This window comes from Rhamphochromis longiceps, linkage group LG4 (assembly GCF_057381845.1).
Source record: "Rhamphochromis longiceps isolate RC_006_pf linkage group LG4, R_longiceps_female_GT1.1, whole genome shotgun sequence".
Classification (NCBI taxonomy): domain Eukaryota; kingdom Metazoa; phylum Chordata; class Actinopteri; order Cichliformes; family Cichlidae; genus Rhamphochromis; species Rhamphochromis longiceps.
In genome coordinates, this window is record NC_140560.1 from 11,121,732 (window position 1) to 11,144,787 (window position 23,056).

The following is a 23,056-nucleotide window of genomic DNA, read 5'->3' on the forward strand; positions in this document are numbered from 1 at the left end:
TTAAATAATGAAACATTTAATTCAATAATTAATGGCATATTTAATTCATTCATTTTGTCACTCCTGGCCCTCCACACCTCACTGCCATGATTGTTTGTGTAGTTATTGGATTCTAAAACTACTAGAATAGAATAGAAAACACATAAGATGCAGTCTCTGTTTTTTCTTCACCTTATTAATTTGAACTGAACTGAAATAAATCCGTTCTTTTCTGTATGGTAATGACTAGGACCTGTCCCAGCTGTCTCTGGTGGATTCAGTATTGTCTCCAATGTTTCTGATAACTTCCAGTTTGGGAAGTTTCCCATGCAGGTGAGGAATGCAGTGACTTCATTTAGGACCCATGCCAAACACTGAGTAAAGACTTCCTTGCATTAAACCTGCATAGCTGTTTTCACATTTATAACAAATCACCTAAGTGACCGGCAGTGATCGTATAGTTAGTGCTCTGAGTTGTTGCCTAAACAAGCCCTCTTCAAATCGGAGTTACAGCAGAGAGAATATGGCACTGAAGCAATGATGACAGCTTTAATAACCTATTTTATCTGCAATTATTCTTGTATGAAATTCTCTTAAAGTAGCAACTGAATTTCAACCAACTCAGCTAGCTCTGCATATTTTATTTCCTCTGTTAAAATAAAATGTGGCGGAGCCCAGCTGTAATTGTACCTTGCATTAATATGGTGTATTATTGATGGTGACACAGCACTGCTTAGCATGTCGTCCTGAATCTCAGGTGTGCCAATGACCTGTGCAGTATATGAGGCACTAAAATCCTGGTGGATTTCTGGGATACGAACAGGACGGAGTCATGTGAGCTCTATCAATATTGCACCACTTACGTCTCAGACCTGTATTTATGTATTTATGCACTGAAATCGCGCTGTAATATCCAGTTAACTGTTCACATTTGTACTCTGTTTTTCCATTTATTATATTTTTTTCATTAATTTGTCTGAAAAAAGATCCACGTAGTAACCAAAGAGAGACTAAATCAATGGTCTCTAATAGCAGCCAAATTATAAGAGCTTTCATTAGTGATGGTGAGATGAAGCCTTGTGATGAACTGAAGCTTTCCATCCAACTGGTCGACTCATGGTTCGAAGCATTGTGACGATTCATTGGCTCTACTGCGCCATCAAGTGGACGATTAAAGTCAGACAGGCTCAGTGATTATAATGATGTGATGTGTAAACCTCTAAACTTAATAAATAAATTGTTTTCATGGTTATTTATCCCGAATATTGTCTCAGTATGTCTGATACAAAAGAGAAAGTGGAAACTATCAGGACAGAGTTTGGTATGATTGTGTAACTGTGTAATCATGCTTATGTACATCTGGACAATGACACAAACTAGTGTGTGGTGCTTCACTTTTTAATAAACTAAAATCAGATTATAAGATCTGTGGTGTTGTTGATTTATATTATGGTACTTATCATTTGTGATATTTATTACTGTGTGCATACTTTATTAGGAGAGATGAGATTAAATGTTGTCAGACAAATATTCTCTTACTTGCTGGTTCCATCGAAGGAGAAATGTTCAAGTAAGTATGTAACTGGGATGTAATCCAATTCCACAACACAATGTGACGGGGAATCAGCTGTGTTTTGCTGCCCAATTTATTTAGAATCTGGTGCAAACCGGCGAGCCAGTTCCTGAATCAGTCACGTGGTACGGACTGCCCGCGAGGCCTCGAACATCACTGCATACGTAATCAAAGCAAGCCTCGATACGCGCTTTACAAAGCTACCACGAGATTACCCGACACACGCTTCAAAGCTTCGACACACAGGAGACATCACTACTGCACACAGCCTTCACACGACAACAGGTGCACCACACTGCTAAGTGTGTTTTGTGTTTAGAGTTTTGCTAAATGGGAGACTGAGCTTTGAATAGTGTTTAAGATTTTGGCAACAGTGGGACTGATTTGATGAAAGAGTTTTCATAGTTGACAGTTTAGTTTTTACAATGGGGTTTAGTGTTTTAGCAATTCAGAAAAACTGTAATACACCTGTGCTTTTCCCAGCAACTGAGGCTTTTACCCTGCACAGTTTAAGGTATGATAAAGCACTGACCTTATAAATGGCACAAAATACACATTTTAGCTGGGAGCTGGTCATTCACAGGGGAAAGGCTCCATTGTACAACAACAACAACAGTAGTAATAGTAATAATAAATTATTATTAGTCAGGCAAGTATATCATATACCAAACATGCTTCCAAACTAATGACATTTTTTGCATTCTTCACATCAGGTCAAAATGTACTTTTTTTTAAAAAGTGACTGGCACTGCGGAAATGGATCTACAGCACCACTTAAGAAATTTTAAAGAACTTCTAACAACTTATTTACAGCTTGAAATACGTGTATGACATTTATTACACACAGATTCAGTGAACCCAATCCAAAGAGGAAGTCTGGAAGTCCGCCATTTTGAATGTAAAATGACATTTTGGCACAGTTTTAGTGTTTTCCAGGCATCGCTGGTTTACACATTCGCCTGCAAAGTGAGAGGTCACTGGTTAAATTCCATTTGGTTACTTCAGGAACTTTTTGGGGTTACTTCAGAAAGGGACATCTTCGTCAAAGCCATGTTTGTGGTGGAATTTTGATCATTTATCACTGGACATAAGATTTTCATCTCTAAAAATGTATTTTGTCCAGTCTGTCCCAAACTTCACACTTTTGATGACAGTCTGGCGACGACTACATGCCAATATCTGGTCACACATGGTGCCACAGTTCTCATATAACATTTTAATCAAGACTACCCCACTGTGATTGAAGCATTTTTTGCAAAACAATCATAACCAAACAAAACCTTTCCTGTTCTGTAAATGAACAGTAGGACAAAATGATTACTAGTCATTGCGGAAAGCACAATTAATGTTTTTGTTTACATCGTTGGAACGAGGAAAAATTCCCCCACCACAAAAACAGAAATACTCATGAAAGCAACCTGTAGTGCAAACACGAGGGCTGAATTTATTACTTCCTGCACTAGAAACCTGCCGATGTTGCTGATATGGATAGATCACCAGTCTTCCTTGTCTTTATCTTATTATCTCCTGTTGAGATGTTGCAGCAGAAAATGCAGCCTGGCCTGTTGAAACATTGTTTTTTTTTTAGTGTTTCAACTGAAAAAATAGAATGCCTTTGATCCAAATGGAATGCATCTTGTGAAAAAAGGTGACATCTTGTGACATCACAAGATGATGACATAGATCCTTTGTTATGTCATCATCTTGCTGAGAGAAAAAACCCTTAAGTAGGAGCTTTGCTCTGTTAAACTTTAATGCTCAACGGACCTTGACCTGACAGCAAGCAAACCCTTTTTGGAGAGTTTTGAGAGAATTTTACTTAGCAATTCACCGACCAAGCCGACACATTTCACCATGTCAGCTCACCCATCCTTCAGCTCAAATGAGCTTGGATTAGTTAAAGGGAGCATTTTGGGAAAGCACTACAAGGTAGAGGCTTTCCTCGGAGAAGGGGGCTTTGGTATTGTAGCCAAATGTCGTGATACCATGACTAACCGAGCTGTGGCTATTAAAGTGAACAAGAGCCGCCCTGATATTCTGCAACAGGCGAAATTGGAAATTTTCATCCTGGAGCAGCTGCGAAGGTTGGATTCAGATGCCGCCAACATTGTTCAATGGAACGGCTTTTTTCACGACGGAGAGCGGGTTTGCCTGAAATTTGAACTCCTTGATCAATGCCTGAGGGACTACATATGGGACCGGAAAAACCACTGTCTCCCCATAAGCGAAGTCAGGCCAATTTTAGGTCAACTGACAAATGCTCTGTCCCACCTGGGTTCTGTGGGAATAGTGCACGCTGACCTCAAACCTGGAAACATCATGGTTGTAAACCGCCACGAGTCTCCCATCAAAGTCAAACTTATAGACTTTGGCCTCGCATGTCCTGCGTCTGCAGTGATGCCTGGTGACCGTGTGGGGACGGTTGGTTATTGTGCACCTGAGGTTATGCTTGGCCTTCCTTACAATGAAGCAATTGACATGTGGTCTCTGGGGCTGGTAGCTGTGGAGCTTGCTACAGGGCTGCCACTCTACCCTGGAAATGAAGACTATGATGTTTTGAAATTCATCATAGAGACTCAGGGTCAGCCACCAGATCATGTTCTAGACTCTGGCGTCTACACTGAAGACTATTTCATTGAAGACAAAGACAAGCAACAGCGCTGGACATTTAAGACTGACCAACAATTTCAGTATGAGACAGGATATGAGTCCCTGGAGACAAGATGCATAAAACTGACGCGTCTGGATGACCTTGAACAAATAATAATGTTTAGACGAGGACCAGAAGCTGGCCAACGCTTATTTGTCAGCTTAATTAAACAGATGTTGGCCTTGGATGCACACCAGCGGATAACACCCTCGGAGGTTCTCCGGCATCCCTTTTTCAGCCCTAAGAGTTCCCTGTGCATTGACATGAGTGCTGAAAGATCACAAAACCCTGTGGTCTTTCAGCACCCTTCAAACTTGGAAAGCAAGAGATCACAGAAAATCAACTGCAGTTTTCAAAACTCGGTTGAATTTTCTCATCAAGTATTCGTCCACACATCAGCCAGTCCATCATTCAGCTCAGATGAGCTTGAATTAGTTAAAGGGAGCATTTTGGGAAAGCACTACAAGGTAGAGGCTTTCCTCGGAGAAGGGGGCTTTGGTATTGTAGCCAAATGTCGCGACACAACAACCAACCAAGCTGTTGCCATTAAAGTCAACAAGAGCGACCCTGATATTCTGCAACAGGCACATGTGGAAATTTTCATCTTGGAGCAGCTGCGAAGGTTGGATTCAGATGCCGCCAACATTGTTCAATGGAACGGCTTTTTCCACGACGGACAGCGGGTTTGCCTGAAATTTGAACTCCTTGATCAATGCCTGTGGGACTACATAGGGGACCGGAATAAACAGGGTCTCCCCATAAGCGAAGTCAGGCCAATTTTAGGTCAAATCACAAATGCTCTGTCCCACCTGAGTTCTGTGGGAATAGTGCACGCTGACCTCAAACCTGGAAACATCATGGTTGTAAACCGCCATGAGTCTCCCATCAAAGTCAAACTTATAGACTTTGGCCTCGCATGTCCTGCGTCTGCAGTGATACCTGGTGACTTTGTGGGGACGGTTGGTTACTGTGCACCTGAGGTTATGCTTGGCCTTCCTTACAATGAAGCAAGTGACATGTGGTCTCTGGGGCTGGTGGCTGTGGAGCTTGCTACAGGGGTGCCACTCTACCCTTCGGAGAATGACTATGATTATCTGAAATTCATCATAGAGACTCAGGGTCAGCCACCAGATCATGTGCTAGACTCTGGCGTGTACACTGAAAACTATTTCATTGGAGACAAATACAAGCAACAGCGCTGGACATTTAAGACGGAAGAACAATATAAAGACTCTGTTCCAGGGACAGGACATGAATCCCTGGAGACAAGATACATAATACTTACACGTCTGGATGACCTCGAACAGCTAATGATGTTTAGACGAGGACCAGAAGCTGGCCAACGCTTATTTGTCAGCCTAATTAAAGAGATGTTGGCCTTGGATGCACACCAGCGGATAACACCCTCTCAGGTTCTCCGGCATCCCTTTTTCAGCCCTGGCCTCTCTAAAAGGTTCCCATGTATCAACATTGAAAGACCATACTGAATCAGTCTCCAGCATGGCATCTTCCACCCTGGACAAAAGTGATAAAAACACAAACTGGGGTTGGAAAATGACATTAACAGCAAATTACAATGCAAAAATTAATTAAGCTGCTCCAAAAATGATCACTTTGGCTTCTTTTTTTAAAATTTTCACTCCCCCCACCCCAACCAGTCGTGGCAGAGGGCTGTCCCTTCCTGAGCCTGGCTCTGTTGAAGGTTTCTTCCTTTTTAAAAGGGAGTTTTTCCTTCCCACTGTCGCTAAATGCTTGCTCATAGGGAAATCTTCTGATTGTTGGAGTGGCCAAAACTCTAGGGGAAGTAGCAATTCTTGTGAAAATTTAAAAAAAAAAGCCTACCAATCTTCAAAGCGCAGCAGCGGACACCTTACCATCACATCAGTCCTTCAATCAGACCTAAAACACCACCTTTACAGAAATAAATTCCATACAAATTGGAAATAAATTGTGTAATAATTGTTGTTTTTGATTGTTTATAAATATATAGTGCTACCCTTCAGCCTCCTAGTAGACATACCTGTGTTATGAATGTGAAACTCCTCTGATTTTCAGAAAAGTTGACCTCTGACCTTGAAGTCAAGGTCATTGAGATTTAAGCTTCACAGAGATTTTCAGTAGATGCAACCATGGTATTGACTTGAAAATTCTACACTATCAAAGACTTAGGTGCCCACAGCACCTCGCCATATACAAAAGATTTTTCTATTCATTTATGTATTATTAGTTTATTTATTTCTTCATCCCGCTCTCTCTCTTTTTTTTAATTCACCTTTCTGTTGCGATGCTCTGGACATTTCTAAACCCCACAAGTTCAGCCTCAATTTTCAACCCAATTTTCCTATACTTTCACTTGAACACGTCCAGCCTTCACCTCTCACCGGTCCTCGCCCCCTCTTCTCACAGCTTCCTGTGTGGCCTCCCAAATCAAACACAGGCCCAAATCAGCCGTTTCTTCTTCTCTGTTCATTCACTCTTCATCTTTTCAGTCTTTTCTTGGCGGTTAACTCCCAGCATGGCAAATATGAACTCAGACAGTCCAATGCAGTGCTTTCACACAGTCATGTCACTGGTACACTTTCCAGCTTGTAATTCAGAGCACATGTTCCATTAACATACATGCTGCTGGACCCTTCAGTGTTTTAGGTCAGTTGTACTGTCTTCTGCCTGCTGTTAATTCTTCAAATCTACGGTGTTGTTCTGTCTGTCTTCTGTCTTCATCAGGAGATTGACTGTCCTTTAAGCTTCTTCTCAGGATAAGGACAGGATGAGAGGTGAAGCTGTAAAGTTTCAGCCAAAGCCTGGCCTGTTTGTCGTTCCAATTATGTTAATCTATCATTTTGCCGCTGTACTCATCTGAGGTTGAGCCAAGTCCATGGGCACCTGTATTAACACATTAAGACATTTATTTAATATCATTTTCATTACTATTTCTTAGCACTTTCATTCTCTAATTCCTCTGTTTTCCTTTTGAAACGTCTCTCACAAGCTCACAAGCTATATTCAGACTTCCTGCTTCACTTCCTGCCAGACACACACACACACACACACACACACACACACACACACACACACACACACACACACACACACACACACACACACACACACACACACACACACACACTCTTCACTTTATTGGATTTTCATCCGTTTCTACAGCCTAATCAAGCTCTTATTTTATGTTCACACTCTATATACCCTCTGTAACTCTACTAATTCTAATATAAAAAGAATGCACCCTCAGCACAGAAAAACAGAAAAGTCAGTGATGTACAAATGTAGCAAAAATAGGAAACATTAGAACTGTAAATGTTTTCTTCCTTGTCTGCAGATTAACAGTCCACAGGTTGGGTGCTCGCACTCTGATTCGTTCCCTGGAGATGAAGGAGAGAGAGCTCAGAGGACAGCAAGATGGAGGAGTGAAGGAGAAGGTGGTGCAGCTCAGTGTCCAATCAGGAGTGAGCAGTTCTTTTTTTTTTTGTTTTTTTTTTTTGGCCTGTCCCGTTTGGCTCTTTTGCCATCAGAATTGTTGTCTAAAGGCGAAGAAAGATGCCCAACGGATTTACTTTACCAAACTGACCATCCCAGCCTTGCCGTAATGGTCCATTTGATTCACCTTTTATTGTTTATTTTATTTTCACTTACTGAATACGGGACAGACTTGACTGGGGGAAAGAAGGGGAGAAAGAAAGAGGGAAAGAGAAACAGCTGAGAAGAGGGACGGGGGAGAAGGGCAAAAGACAAAAACCAACAGAACGGGCAGAGAAAAAAAAAGATGCATATATCAATCACCTGGATCACCTGCTGAGAAAGAAAAAAGAAAGCAAGCAGAAGAGAACAAGAGTAATAGAATAAACAACATCACAATGATATATGGGAATATGACAGTAAATACTAAATGTTAAACATTATTGTGCAGCACATAAGATCAACAGAACACAGTGTGCTTTGAGGTAGGAGCCAAAAAGGGTGTAGTTTGTGGGTGTGATCACCCGTGTGTACACCTGTGAGCATGGACGCGCTTGTTTTTTGTTTTTTAAAAGGTTCCTTCATGTAATAATCTGCTAGAGGGTGTGGGGGGGCCACAGCCCCATCCTCCAGGGCGTGAAGCAGGTGTGGAGGAGATCAAAACTCCAGACATCCAGAGGCCCCCAGAACACAAGAGACCAAGGAAGACCAACAGAGGGGCAGCCGCGCCACTGTCCCAGAAAGAGCTGAGGAGAGTCCCAGATGAGGGCTCACTCAGCAGCCGCGGAGCAGAAGCCAGGGGGAGTTGCAGTGACGCGCCTGTGAGCTCCGCCGGCAGCCAGCTGCGCCTGAGTGACCGAGCCCCAGGCCGAGAGGCCGGGGGCACCCCACCTCCGAAGTGGCCCGAGCGAGCCCCAGGCTCCAGGCCCCGATAAGCGGCCGCCAAGGAGTGAGCCGGTGTGTACCTGGACGCCCATCCCCGGACACAAAGAACCACCAACGCACCGATGTCTGAGGGAGTCCGCCACTGGCAGGGGAAGTGGTGGTAGGGGGAGATAGGCCTCCAAACCTTGGAGGGCCTGAGATGTCCCCAGAGAGGTGGCGCCTGACACCCAACCTGACATATAGACACAGACATACAGCCAGCTTGCAACAGTTTTTGTGTTTTTGGACTCCGTTCACGCCTCACCCGGACCCCTCTCCTTTCCCATCTACGTCTCGCCTCCGCCTGCACAACTAAGACTGTTACTAATCACTGCCCATCACATTTTAATACCTGACCCCACTTGCATTCCACTTGCATTCCTCCCTTCCCCTGCAGCATAGGGTTCACGCTCGGGATTTTACCCAGTGTCGGGTTCCTTAGCTGCTCCCCTTACAGCATGAGACTAATTCCCAGGACCTTTTTCACGGCACATAAAGCGTACGTCTAGTTCATGGTCATGTTTTTGTTGTGTGATTCTTTTAGTGATGTCTAGCTGTGCCATAGTGTGTATATAAGCTCATAACTTAACACAGAAACTTTAGCTTGTTTCATTGACCGAGTGTTTGATACTGTTCAAGAAGTTTTGTATGAATTAACTCATAGTGTACTTTCGTGGCCTGTGCCCACTAGTATTGCTTTAGTTAATAGTTCTTTCTTAGTGGTTGTTTCCCTTCCAGAGGATTTTTCTACTTCTCGCCCTTAGTTCATAGTTTTAGGTCATTTGCATTTTGTTGTTCACCCCACAGTTTGTGTCACTCTATTTGCAGTAATAAACAGTTGCGTAACATCCACACCTTGCAACTCTGAGTGTTGTCTGCACCTGAGTCCATTTACCTGTTTTTGGCCGCTCGGCAGTGACAGATTTTCCTTTTTTGAATCAAAAAAACACAAGTAAAATGAATTAAAGCCTTCCAATGCCAGTGCGGCATGCAGCCTCCAGCTCCCTCCGTCCTCACAGGCCTCTGTTGTTACAAAAGCACCGATTTAATTAAGAAAAACCTTTTTATTGTCGTTCAACACATTTTCACACATACACACAGCCCCCCAAAAGCAGTTGTCTTAATTTATTATTTTATTTATTATTTTTGGACATATGATTATTGATTAGTACCAAGTTCAGAAATATCATAATGTGATGATTTTCATAAAACGTTATAACTGTTATTAACTCTTACTACTTCCTTTATTATTTCCTCAGTTATAAACCAGGGTTATAAATCACTGGTTTGACATAAGGTACATAATATCTCTCCAGATGTGCTAACTCATGGTGTCCAAGGTTATCTGGGGAAGTAGCTGAAAACAAAGTGAATCTTAACTAAAAGAGACACACAAGCCCCTTTCATCATCAAGAGAAAAAGGCAAAACTTAGAAGCTAAACAAATGTCAAGAAGATTAGATGAAAGCAGATACACTCCTCTCCATGGAGCAGGAGTAAATCATCAAAACATATACAGCCACCACACAGCAAAGGCAGGCTAACACTGGAGTTCTGCTGTCTCTTCCTAACTGCATAGGACAAACAGCTGCACACAACAGCAGGAGAGGGAGCAAAAAAACTGGAGCAAAATCACAGTGTTTCATGCTAGGCCTGTACGCCACACACAAAATGACCAATGGGTCTAAAAACTACTGGTTATGGAATTGACCCGTCAGCGATGGTCAGTATACTCCTCTAATTCTCAACCCTGGTCCGATCTCTAGCTAATCAGCATCCTGACTGGTAATTGCTGTACTTCTTATGTCCTCAGAGATCCTAATGAGGTCAAACGTACTGTCACCAACCTGTCCACAGGCTGACTTAACACCACATCAGGGTCAGTATGTTCACTGCAGAATGTTTTGTGTTACAGGGAATCCGAACAGGAGTTGCCTGTCTGGAGTTTGAGTTTGAGGCCACCGTGGTGAGAGGTATTTCCGTTTTTAGGATTTAGAAAACAGTTCTCTGTTATGTGGCTTCAACTACATCATTATTACCGAACGTGTTTGATTCAGTTTGGTAAGCTCCAACAGTAGACTTATGAGTATCCCCACTGCTGCCTGCTGCCTTTCATTCTGGGAGTTTGGTTTTTGTGCTGGAGCTGTATGTAGGGTCATCCTGGGCACATCCAGTCTGGATCACTCCACTTCCTGCACCATGAAAACATTGAAAATGATGTGAGGAATCCTATTACTATTTAAACAAAGTAAAAGGTCTGATGACTGATTTTAGAAAATGTTTTGTATAGTCACTTTCACTTATTCTGGACAAAATCCCAGAGTATGGAAGAACAAGCATTAGAAGCAGTTTGGGTTCAGCAGCATCATTCTGCTGGACAAACCACAGCTTTCGTATCCTACATGACGCTGTGTGGAGCTTCAATGTAGTGAAGCTCCACACAGGACAGGACTGCTCGCATTGGTCTGAGGACATCAAAGAGTCATCCATCATGTGGACCAAGTAGGAAGCAGTGATTGCAAATCTCTGATTAAAATTAAAAACATACTTCCCAAAAAGGGGATTTTGTTCATCTGGACATGGTGTTTTGAGTGGGAGAACTGTTTCATCACTCATCTAAGTGACTTTTTCAGTTACTTATTTTTTCAGAGGTTACTTGGATATCACAATGATGCCATAAAGTTTAACAAAATACTATACTGACTGAATAATTCTTAAAATCTTAGGTTTTTATTGCTTGCTCAAAATTCTGCTCCAGTCATATGTGTAAAGGTAATAAAGTACAGCTGCCATGGGTTAAAAAAAGGATGAGGTGTTCAGGAGGTGCTTGGAAATTTGAGCGTCAGTTTGAACAGCAAGCTATATAATGACAACGGTGGTGTCTGAGTGTGTCTGTGTCTGAGAGAGAGAGACAGAGAGAAAAATATACTAGATTCACGAGTGTAAAAATTGGCAGCTGAAATACTTGAAATTCTGGCGAGCACTCCCGGAAGTTTTGGACGCCGGGTGATCATTCGAGCTGGAAGTGTTCCCACGCTGGAGACAGCCTCAACTGCCGCTCATAAGCCGTCACCAGCTGCAGCTGATTGTTTATTAGAGACACAGATTAGAGCACAGATATGGAAACTGTTTATTCACTGTCACAAACACTCGCACTGTGTGGGGAGAATCGAGAAGATCACCTTGGAAAGCCACAATGCTGAAGATTTGTATATATTTGTTGTCATCACTGTTAATAAATTCACTGCTTTGTCTCGGAAGAGTCTTGCGTTGGGGTCTGCTTCCTGAACCCACACCCTGACAGCGATACATGTTAACAAAGAATATGCTTCGATTCCCTGTAGTGAACAACAGTTGTAACTCTAAATTTGCTTTAACAAGTAGGTCTTTCTATAAGGCTTAATTCTCCAAAGTGTGGATAAAAGAAAAAGTAGAAAAGATGAAAGTAATTCCTTGCTTGTATGTTTGCTTTTCAATCATGAACTGTGCTCCTTTCTGTGTGGTAGGAAATTTGTGACGGCAACTGGTCACGCTTCTCACACCTGACAAGCTTCCAGAAAGGTCAAAAGGTCAAAGGGAAAGTCCTGAGATCAAGGGTCACCATCAATCACACTCAGATTCTTGAGTGGCATAATGTACCCACCTGTTTAAATGTTTAAATGCATTGAAATGCTGCCATGTGACTGGCTACGCAGGTACTCGTGTTAACAAAGAGTTGAACAGATGTACCCAATAAAGTGGCCAGTGAGTGTAGCTGGAGATCTGCAAATAAACTATGCCTACTACTACCCTCAGCAAGTGACATCAATATAGAATAAATAGCAGTAGGCAGGAATCAGACAAAGTCAAATAAAAAACTCTGTTAAATGAGTAACGAATCCTCCTCCTGAAATGCCCTGTGACCTCTTAACCAGCTGGATTAAACACAGGTCAGAGGACATCAAAAGATCAAGAAGAATGATCTCAGTAAAGTGTCATTTCCCGTAACAGATATTTTGCTCTATTTTTCCACAACCCATGAAGTCCGTGTTGGTAGTAATAGCTGAGTAATGGCTCCCTCTGCCTCTGATAGGAAACAGGCAGACGGGAGGAGTGATGTGACCTCACTGCCGTCAATCACTGCAGGTTCAGTGGGTGGCAGGGAGACAGGTAGAGACAAGGGTGTCGTTAGAGTGAGTCACAGAGATGAAGGGAGACACACACACATAAACATACAATACCTCCATCATGACACACATTTAGACACAGACAGCTGAGCAGAAAGTGACTGCGATCATCTGTTTTAAGGCAGTCAGGTGAGGTGCAGGATTTACGGCTCAAGTATTTTTATTTATTTTTTCTGTTGGTTGGTCACTGTAAACATTTCCTCACATCAGCAACTGTATTTGATAAGTGTTACTTTTTGTATGAATTATATAACATCAAAGCCCGGTAGTCAGGATGAAAGCGGTTTCCTATCGGACGCTTTGTGACTGAAGACCCACAAGGGGGCGCAACAACATTAAGAAACACGACTGTGCTGTGAAGCGTTGCTTAAAAACCGAAAGTGGAAAGGCCGGTTTTGGGCTCCTTTGATTGATTGATTTGTTTAATCCCCCCCTCCCATTTTATTTAAGTACTTTAGGCCTTTGGCTATTAGCTGCGTGTTTTCATTTATGTGGTTATGTAGGTTTCCTTTTTGCAAATGTTGGAGGCGTATTTTGCTACAAAACTGTTACAATGGGAGTAGCTGACTCCCAATAAAAATAACGAACTAGATAAATAAATAAAAATAATAATAATCATATGTTGTTCAAAAGCAAAATGTGGCTTTTGTGTTTTTGAGATATTTCATTAATATTTATATATTTTACTATTATTCATTATTATTATTATTTATTTTCTGCTTAACATTTTAGGTAATTTTAGGCGCAAAAAATAATAATTTTTGGGCATCGTCACGACCTGCAAAATAGTGCAATTTTTATATTAACTGGGAAAAAATAAATAAATAACTGAGGGTTGAGGAGGAGGGAGCTCTGAGGTGGTGGGATCAGGAGGGAAAAAAGGAGGAGAAGGAGACCGAGGAAAGGCAGACCTCAGACCAGCCCGCCTTACCTCACTCCCCCTGTCCGCGAGCCCGGTGTTCACGGGCAAATCTGACCGCAGATCAGCGCACTCGGGCTCCCTACACACTACGAGTTACACCAACTGGGACTGAGACCAGAGGAAATCGTGTTCGTCGGTAGCCAAGGTACGCACGCCAAGACTCATCCACAGCAGACCGAGGCGAGGGAACGGACAAGAAGGGAGAGAATTCAAGGGGAAAGCTGGTAGGAACCACAGAGGAGTTCACTGCAAAAGAAAAAATCCCCACGCGTTTAGGGGCGAGAGGAGAGGGTGACTGGCTGGCCCCGCAGAAGGAGTAGTATTACGCGAAGCTAATTTCCAACATTTTCTATTCTTGGCAGCGAGAGTGTGCTCTCCGAGCCACATTTATAAAGAGAGCTAGCGGAATGTAATGCTAGCAGGCTAGCCGATGTTAGCTAGCTAATTAGCTTGTCAGGCATCCGAGAGTCGGACGTGTGATCTTTATTAAAATAGGACACTGTCGTCGTTTTTCTTTTTTCAGGGGGAAAAAAAGAAAGAGAGGGACAACTGTACTTAATGTGCTTTGTGTTGGATTCTGCCATGGTTTTAAAGGGGTGTCTCGCATAGCTAAGGCTAAGTTAGACAATAAACAGTGCAAGCTTGTGTATATTGATGAAAATCCGTTCAATATTATCTGTCTGGGAAAAGCCAAATCCATTGTGAATATCGAGCCGTGGACAAACCAAAAGGAGAAGGCAAAGGTAACAAAAGAAAAGAAAAAGCCAAAGAGACTTTTGACTGGTGACTGTCTCCCGTCCAATGTTAATGTCGACCGACGTTGCATCTATTATGCTACCCGTTAGTCGGGGAATAATGGACCGGGAAAGGGACATTGATACAGCAGCCGGACCCCATGCAAACGCGGCCGGGGGTCCAGCCGTGGTCCGAGGGATGAAGAGAGGAGATCCGGAGCCCGACGCTCAGACTGCCGCTGCCCTCACTGACTTGTCCGGGGCGGAGTGCAAAAGACCAAGGATAGACGGGACCGGGAGTGTTGTCGGTGACATTGGCCAGGTATGAATGCAGTGTAAACACAAAAGATATGTTTCTCACATCTGTGTCTTTTTTTGTTTCCATCTGTTACAAATGCTGCTCACTGAACTCAGTATCATCCGCCCTCCTTTTCCTTCTTCGCTGTTTTTTCTGTTTGCTTCTAAGCATCAGCTAGGAAGGATGATGTTTTTGACAGCCCCCCCTCCACGCGCGCATTTTCCCCTCTTGATAATCATGCATCGTTGCAACAGCAAATCCTTTAATTATAACAAGCGAAACGCAGGAAAAGTGTCTCAGTAGTAAACGCGTTGCTTGCTGTGATTATCGAGGCTTGCTGTTTGTTCCTCTTGGTGCTGCTCTTACCAAACCAGACAAAGGTAATATGATCCAGGCTCCATTGCTATGACAGTCCCAGACACCACGGCAAAGATCAGAGCCATTCATCATGCCTGCCTCACAGAAGGTAAACCAGTGCTTTGTCACATGTTGCGAGGGATTTTGTATTTTTATACTTATGTGGATGAAATTACTTTGAACTGTGCGGATAATTTGTCAGTGAGTCTTCAGAAATCCTGACACACACATGCAGGGTATTTAATGGCTCCGTGCCCCCCCATGATTGTCGCTAGGTGTTAAAAGAGAGAGGCAGACAAGGATTGGGGGAGGGGTCACCACAGAGAAAGACAAAGAACAGAGCCTTTTTTTTTTTTTTGAGCTTGAAGGAGCGAAGGGTCTCTGGGGGCCCCTCCTTAACACGGGTCTTCCCTTGCTTTTATGACTCGACTGCTGAGACAGCAAAGCATCAGCGTCCATTCCTGCCTCCCCGGACCAACCTGTGTACGTTACAGTAAACTAGAGAACTGCCGAGGCGCAGGGTGCACCTCTCACTTGTTCTGCCTGGATCTCTTGCTATTTATTTCTCTCTTGCAAACACACAGCACGCATCATTCCTACACCTACACACACATGCTTTGAAGTGCCCCTGTAATGCAATAGTACAAGAGAAAAATTTCAGCTGACGTCTGGTGGGTTTTGTTTTTTTTTTTTTTTTCTTTTTCAAAGACCAGGGAAACTGCTCTAACGGTAGTCGAAGGGCAGGCGGACACGACTTGAGGTCGTCTGCAGGTAATTGAATCCTGGGGAAACTGGTAAAATGCTTCAATGGGCTGTGCAGCTGACCCGCTGCAAAGACAGAAAGGTCCAAGTGTGATGCTGTGATGCTCAGTGAGCCTCACAGAGGATGGATGTTGATGATGGGAAAAGGTTATAGCCCGCTGGCAAAGATGATGTGACAATGAGCAGGGCGGCATGTGGTGGATTCTCGCTGCCCATCGGTTGTATTGATTGTTGGGGTCGGGGTGAGGTCGTGTAAATGAAATAAAAGGGAGGATGAGGCTACAGCAAGAGAAAGAGAGTGCGCCGAAGGTTGCACGTGGAGGATAAAGAGGGGAAAGCGAGGATCGTGGTTTAATTGGGCACAATGTGCGAGTGGATTAGAGGAGAGAGAGAGAGGTGTGACTGGGGACTGATAGATGGATAGATGTGGGGATTTTGGGGTGGGGGTGGGGAGGTGGGATAAAGGAGACTGATGGCAGAGTGAAAATCTGAGCGGTTAGTTTGCATCCATCAGGCGGCATGATAAAGTATGCGAGGGAAGTGATGGATGGCAGGCATGACACCATCAGTTGTGGGAGAGATAAGCATGAGGACAGGGCCTGAATGACGATAATCAGCTCAGTGACACTTTATGCAAAGGATAAATAAATCGGAAAATGACATTGAGGGGATGTATCGAGTAGCTCTCGGGCGCTGCATGGCTGCTCGCGATGGAGATGATGACTCCAGTGGATGTTCCTTGAACTAAATGCACCCAGCAATTACTGTAGGGCTCCTGCAGTGAGCTCGAGCTGGTATACTTCTGACCTTCCAGGCTGACTGCAAATCAGGACTGTAATAATAAATGAGAGTGCAGCCTCCCCTCTTTTGTTGTTGCTGCTCTCCTCCCCCGCTCCACCTCATACAAACTGCACCCCTTCCCACCCCCACCCTTATCTGTCCTCTGATTTGTCCCCCTCCTGCCTCCCCCCAGGCATATTTCCAGATTGCTAATTGACTCCTGGTTCACAGGCTTTCAGCGTGCCACTGAGGCAAGCCCCCCCCCCCCGGATTCACTCTTTCCTCTGTGCCGCCCCATCTATCTCCCCCACTGCCATCTTTGATAATGTCTTCATTTCTCAGCCCGTCTCCCATCACTCAAATCGGTGGAATATCCATTTCTTTTTCCCAGCTGTGTTGTCTTATTTTCCTCTCTCCTTTTCCCCCCTTTCCCCTCCGCTTCATCTCCCCCTATGCGCTCTTTCTTTGTATGTTTGGTACGCTCTGTTGGTCTTATTGATGCTTCCCCTTGAGGCAGCACTGTTGTCTGCGCTGAGGTAGTGGGAGTACAGTATCCAACTCTCCCTCTTTCCGCGTTTCTCGGAGAGCCGATTTGTCCTATCGTTGGCAGTAAAGAGGCTTTGTGTCGCGCTAACGAGATCAAAGCTCATTTAGGAGAGGGCATTAACCAGAGCGATCGCTTTAATGGGGCCAGGGTGGAGTTGGGGTGGGGGGGTGTGGGCAGTATGTATGAACAGATCACTGAAAAAGATTATCACCGATAGCGCACGTTTTTTTTTTTTTTATTCATAGTGTTCACCACAAGCAGCATCCATAGCACTGAGAATCATTACTTCTCGTGGAACAAGTGAAGTTAAAGTTTAGTCTGCTGAGCAGCTTCAGAACTTATTGTGCTGCAAACATGAGAGCTGATGGTTGCCTGAGAAAAGAGACGTTAAAGAATACCCCCGCAGCCCAGGCAAGAAAGTAAATTGCAACAAGAACTTTAAAGTCTCATGAACCTTGGATATCACAACAATATTACATGTACCCACCGTAATTGCACCTCCTTTTTTTCCCCCTTAGGCCCTCAAAGCCACAGGACAAAAACAATAAAAATGCATAAATATTTTAAAAATATGTAAAACTGAACATTTAACAATTTGTTTAAATAGTTTATATGCCCTTGTTTCATTTTAGTGCAGTGTAAAATTTTACTGCGTCTGTTATTTCTGCCGGCGGTAGTTTCTGTGCTTCTCTCTGCATGTGTGAGGAGTTTTGATTGGAGCTTACTGTAAGACCTGCGTTAGACTGCTGCGGGGGGTCTTTGTCAAACCTACAACGTAAACCATGTAAGTGGCTAACGTTGTTGCTCGCATTTATGCTTGTGTTGGTTCATTATGTGTTTAAAGTGTGGTTGTGGACTTTATTCCCTCCAGAGTCCCCGTGCTTGTTGTTTTTCTTTTTCTTTTTTTGTGCATCATAGGCAAAAATATTGGTCTTTGTGTATTTCCCTCATGTCCATTCCAATAGTTTTGGTGATCTTCTTTCCTTTGCTGACATTTGTGAGTCCATATATTATGATGTGTTATGATTATTATTCCTTATAGTGAGAGGATGATTGTCATTTTCTCGCTGAAAAATTCATCAACTGCAGCAAAAGACGAGTCGAAAATGCACACGATGAATCAATTGTGCTGAACAGGCCAATCACAATAATGGGCCAATCCAACCTATAGTGACATTTCTGGGCAGGTACGCTTCAGATTATGCTGTAGGTTATGGAGGGGTTTGTGGTTGTGACGTAGCTACAGCAAAATTTTCCAGCTGAGGCATTCCCCAGTGAGATGTGTAAAAGCTGATCAACCCCAAATCCTTTAGCTATTAAAATCAATTATAAGTGTTGCCAAGTTACATGTGTGTTGCATGTATCCAAAGGTCTGCCTGGGTCCATGTGATTGCATTGTTGTCATAATGTGGTAAACACGAGGCTCCATGTGCACATCTGCATGCCCTCAATTTTGTTGCATACACTCTGCAGGCACTACTAAGACACCCTCTGTGCATGCATCCCCAAAGTGTGTAATAACTATTCATCCCTGCGTGTTTGCACGTGAGCGTAATCCCTGGATTTAACACTGACTTCGTTTGACTGGCACAGCTAGACTTATTAGTGGTTAGTAAAAGTGATGAAAAAAGAAATGCAAAGACAGGGAAAAGTGTCAGTGAGGTAACAGGAAACCCTGTATGGAAGAAACAAAATGATTTGTTGGCAAGTAATAAGTGAAGAGAAGATTAATCTGCATTTTTGTTTGATCATGATTTATCAGTAGTTTTTTCTTTTTTTCCATCCTCCCCAATTGGGTTGATTAACTGCCTTTCTCCTCCATACATTATTGTAAACTGAAAGGGACAGAGGGTTTTTGTTTAGCTGCGATGCACATTTTTCAATTTTAAGACTATTAAAGCCTTAAAAGATGACTTGAGATAACAGTAACACTCAGATTCACTGATAATGAAAAAAATCATTAGTCACAAGCAGCCAGAAGTCAGCAGCTGCCATTATGCTAAGAAGAAATATCCCCAGAAGTGGAAAGTGTTAGGAGGACGGGGAGGTGTGGGACCAGTTGTGTGTTCGGCACATACTAATGTGCTAACATGTGTTGCAGAGGGTCACACAGTCCCAACCTGGTCTCGCATTAGGTGCTGTGCAGCTGTTAATGATTGCTGTTAAACTTTGAGCCACAGCACAGTGGACTCACCCTTGACTTTTGAACCAGCAACGATAAGCTAAAATTCCCCATATGCAGTTGCTCAACTCCTCTTTTCTCCCTCCCTTCTTGTGTTCAGCTCAGCTCACTACGCAACAGCATTATTACCCAAGCATCGACAGCAGACAAAAGAAGGACGCCACTAGGGCTGGGCCATATTATACCGTTCACGGTAATACCGGTATAATGTTAGGCAACGATAGGAAAATGAAATATCGCGATAGAATGGGAGTAAAACGCGCATGCGCAGTGCCTTTGTTTTCATACGCACATGGCCGATTGTTGAGTGAAACAGATGAACCAGAATTGGTTTGTAAAAATGGTGCAACTTCAGTGATGTGGAACTGGCTTGGTGTTTGTCCGTCAGATACACAACAAAGCACATTTTTTTGCAGAACATGCAAGCGGCCGTTGTTATTGTCATATTTGTCGGATTAAGATGCTCTTAAATCTGGGAGTAATCTGGGTCCTAAACTCCGTATTCTTCAGGTCAAACAACACTGCAGCATCACTGAGAGTTAAAAACTGTCTAAATTCTTTCATCTTTAATAAAACGATCAGCATTGCTGCTTTACCAGGTGTAACTATAAAGTTTAACTTCCAGGCATCCATGAAAACAAAAGTTATTACATTTAACGGAGTTAGAAGTTAGCAGGAAGCTAGCGGAAGTTAGCTCGCTAGTTTCGCTAGTTACCTAAGCATGATATAGCATGTTCTGACGGAGAGATTTCTGAAAAAAATCAAACTTACAGCTCTGCTATCACTTCCAACATAAATGAAGACAGGAAACTAAACAGCAGTGACGTTTGTAGGGTTACTGAAGTTGGGCTAGCTGGTATATAATGATGTGCTACGTGATCGCTAGCGACACAGCTATGTTAGCATAACATAAACAGTGAAGCTGGAGGACGAACACTAACACTTTTCCACTTATAAAAGTTAACGTGAAGGTTCTTCATGGTTAGAGACAAATGCAATCGCATGGCAGGATGCTGTAAACGGACCAAACTTCAGTCAGGAGAACAACTGAGATAATCCATCCACAATACGAGGTTAGTCATTAATATACTGCAACAACATGGGAATAGAGCAGCTGCCAGAGAATTCAACATTAATGAATCAATGGTACAGAAGTGGAGGAAGCAAGAAGAATGAGTTTAATAAAGTTTGATTTATCTGACTGCTTTGTTTCGCTTAATGTGCCTTATAATCCTGTGCACCTTATGGTCCGAAAAATACGTACTGCACACTGCAGTTTAATGTTGCAAAGCACCTCTTTTTAACTTCAGTGGATATTATACATGGTTATGCTCAGGATATGTCAGCCCATTTCTACTGGAAATGCCTTTTGGTTAAACTTTCAGCAAGGAATTTGCATTTGCACTGTTACATTTTTATAAAGCTTTAATGTACATAAAAACCAGCTTCTTGTTTAAGTGAAAATAAATGGAAGGTTGTCTTTTTGCGCTAGTAATGTTGTGGAGTTGTATTTTGTCTTGCATCAATTATATCGTCGGTTATATCGTTATCGCAAATTTTCAAATATATATCGTGATAAATATTTTTGGCCATATCGCCCTGCTCTAGACGCCACCATTCATAAAGAGATCAGAATAGGTTTGAGATCCCTTTGTCTCTCACTTGATTTCCTGGTTTCAGCTCCTTCACATGGCACTTTCATGCTAGCACTCCCTTTATAGTCATCATGCCACTGCTCCCCCACCCAGCATAGCTCCTCCCCAAGGCTGCCCCCAAACTGTCACATGTGCTCCCATCTCCTCCCACACATACAGCCAAATGTCAATTCAGTGCTTCCCTTACATGGGGGTCATCTGCGATGTGCTGCCACAATACCCATCACAGCTGTCTATGAATGATACCCTGGTTTGCTATGTGAGTTTTCCCAACTTCAGCTGAATGCACTGCGATAGTTTTGTATTTCTTTGATTTTTATTTAGTTCTTTTAAAGCTTTTATTAATGAGGCCTTACAGCATAAAGCATGTCCACAGTGCACTAAGAGCTCTGCCTCGGCAGACTGAAACAATAATTAGATCTGACAGAGAAGAGTGAAGCAACCTGTGCAGGTTATTGGTGGAATTTATGAATTGCGTTTAACTTGGTGGCTTAGTCCAGTACCAGTTAATTTACAGTTTGACCTTTGAAGTTGTGCCACATTAACAGTTGGATCCTTTTGCTATTGTGTTGTGTTATTTACAACATTCATCAAATCTTTTTTAAATTCTCGGCTTTACTTTGTGATAAAGGCAACAAAGAGTTCACATCTGTTAAATCACTAACTGGACATTTGTCCAGTAAACACTTTTGGCACTTGCAATATTTAGATAGTTACACAACTGCCTTGTCTGTCCAAACTTGACACGTGACCTTTTCAAATAAATTGTAAATGCCTTTAGAAGGTTATTTTAAACATCACCATTTTGACCTAATAGATGTTTGATTGTAATCTCTACATTATTTGGAATGAATGGACAAACAGTTGTGAGATACAGGGGTGTAGAACCATTGAGCGGTAAAATTAAATCGCTTCATCCTTGAGTTCAAAGGTGACGCTTGTTCTAGATGTAGTGAAATTTCTTTCACGTGTTCTTGATACTGTGCAAAAGTCTTGGGCCATTTCTTTATATTTCACTTCCAAAGGGCCAGACTTTTTTGTAATTTAAAAAAAAAAAAAAAAAAAAGGTAGTCTTGAGTAGTTAGCATGGGTCTATACACTTACATGAAAAGTCCTGAGCCCCCCCTACTTATGGATTCCAAATCCAAAAAAAGAAAAGTTGAAGAGGAAAATGGAGAATTTAACAGTATGTGCACAGATTTGTTTGTTTTCACCACCAACGCTGCTGGCTTAGAATAGAATAGCTTACCGGTATACTCAAACTGTGGCTGGTCTTTAGCCAAAATTAAACTGAAACTGGCCTCTCTCGCTTAACTTTTGCTATTCTTAAAACTTTGAGGCTCCTAAATGTTTTGTTTGTTATCAAGGTAGCCCACTTTTGTGATTCATTTGCATAAAAACAGGATAATGAATCATACGTTCTCAGTCTGGTTTTGAAAGCTGACTCAAAGCTGGCCTGCAGAGCTTTAGAGCTGCTCTGTTTCAAAGGAGGCTTAAACATGCTAATTGAATTTTTCTTCCTCCACTTTTTAGTAGTTGCATTTTATGTTTCTTATTTAGACAGTTTTATAATTGAAACAAGGACTGGAATTCTTTATAGTATTGTAATGAGTACCAAATAATGATAAGATTTTTCTTTGGTCAAAAATGTGGTGGTAAAGTTTGCAGATGCTTTCTTAAACTTTAACCACCCAAATCTGACTGGTTTCTCCTTGAGTTTAAGTGAGCAGGTGTGATCTCGTTTACAAGATTAGGACAGGTTTATCGACAGATGGGCAAACAGATAATATAACTCAGTGAAATAACAATGTGGTCCAGCTATAGATGAGTGCTTTCTTGTGCAGGAACCTTCATGCGGAGACGTACGGGGACCTGCATAATTCCCAATTCCTAGGTCATCTGTTTTTATTAGCAAATCCACACAGTCGGTACAGAGGAAACAGTCATCAATAAATCCACCCAGTGAAGTGCCCTCGAGCTTTATATTTTATTAAAGTCGGAACCACCACCATCACCAAAAAAAAAATAAAAAATGTGTCCAGTTCACATCAGAGGTG

At 42.6% G+C, this 23,056-nt stretch overlaps 1 protein-coding gene across 8 annotated transcripts in view; it reads left to right on the forward strand.

Annotated features, from left to right (window-relative positions):
* The first annotated feature begins 13,714 nt into the window (after nt 1–13,714).
* The window catches only part of LOC146671081 (RNA binding protein fox-1 homolog 2-like), a 55,292-nt gene continuing 45,950 nt past the window's right edge, over nt 13,715–23,056 (forward strand). For 4 of the 8 annotated variants that reach the window (XR_014911404.1, XM_085403253.1, XM_085403252.1 and 1 more), the window contains exon 1: nt 13,715–14,740. Coding sequence is in view for 5 of the 8 variants with exons in the window: in XM_085403253.1 (XP_085259379.1) it covers nt 14,486–14,740 (255 nt within the window). In the remaining 3 variants the exon portion in view is untranslated. The remainder of the gene's footprint in view (nt 14,741–23,056) is intronic. The other 4 variants (XR_014911403.1, XR_014911402.1, XM_085403255.1 and 1 more) reach the window with 3 other exon arrangements.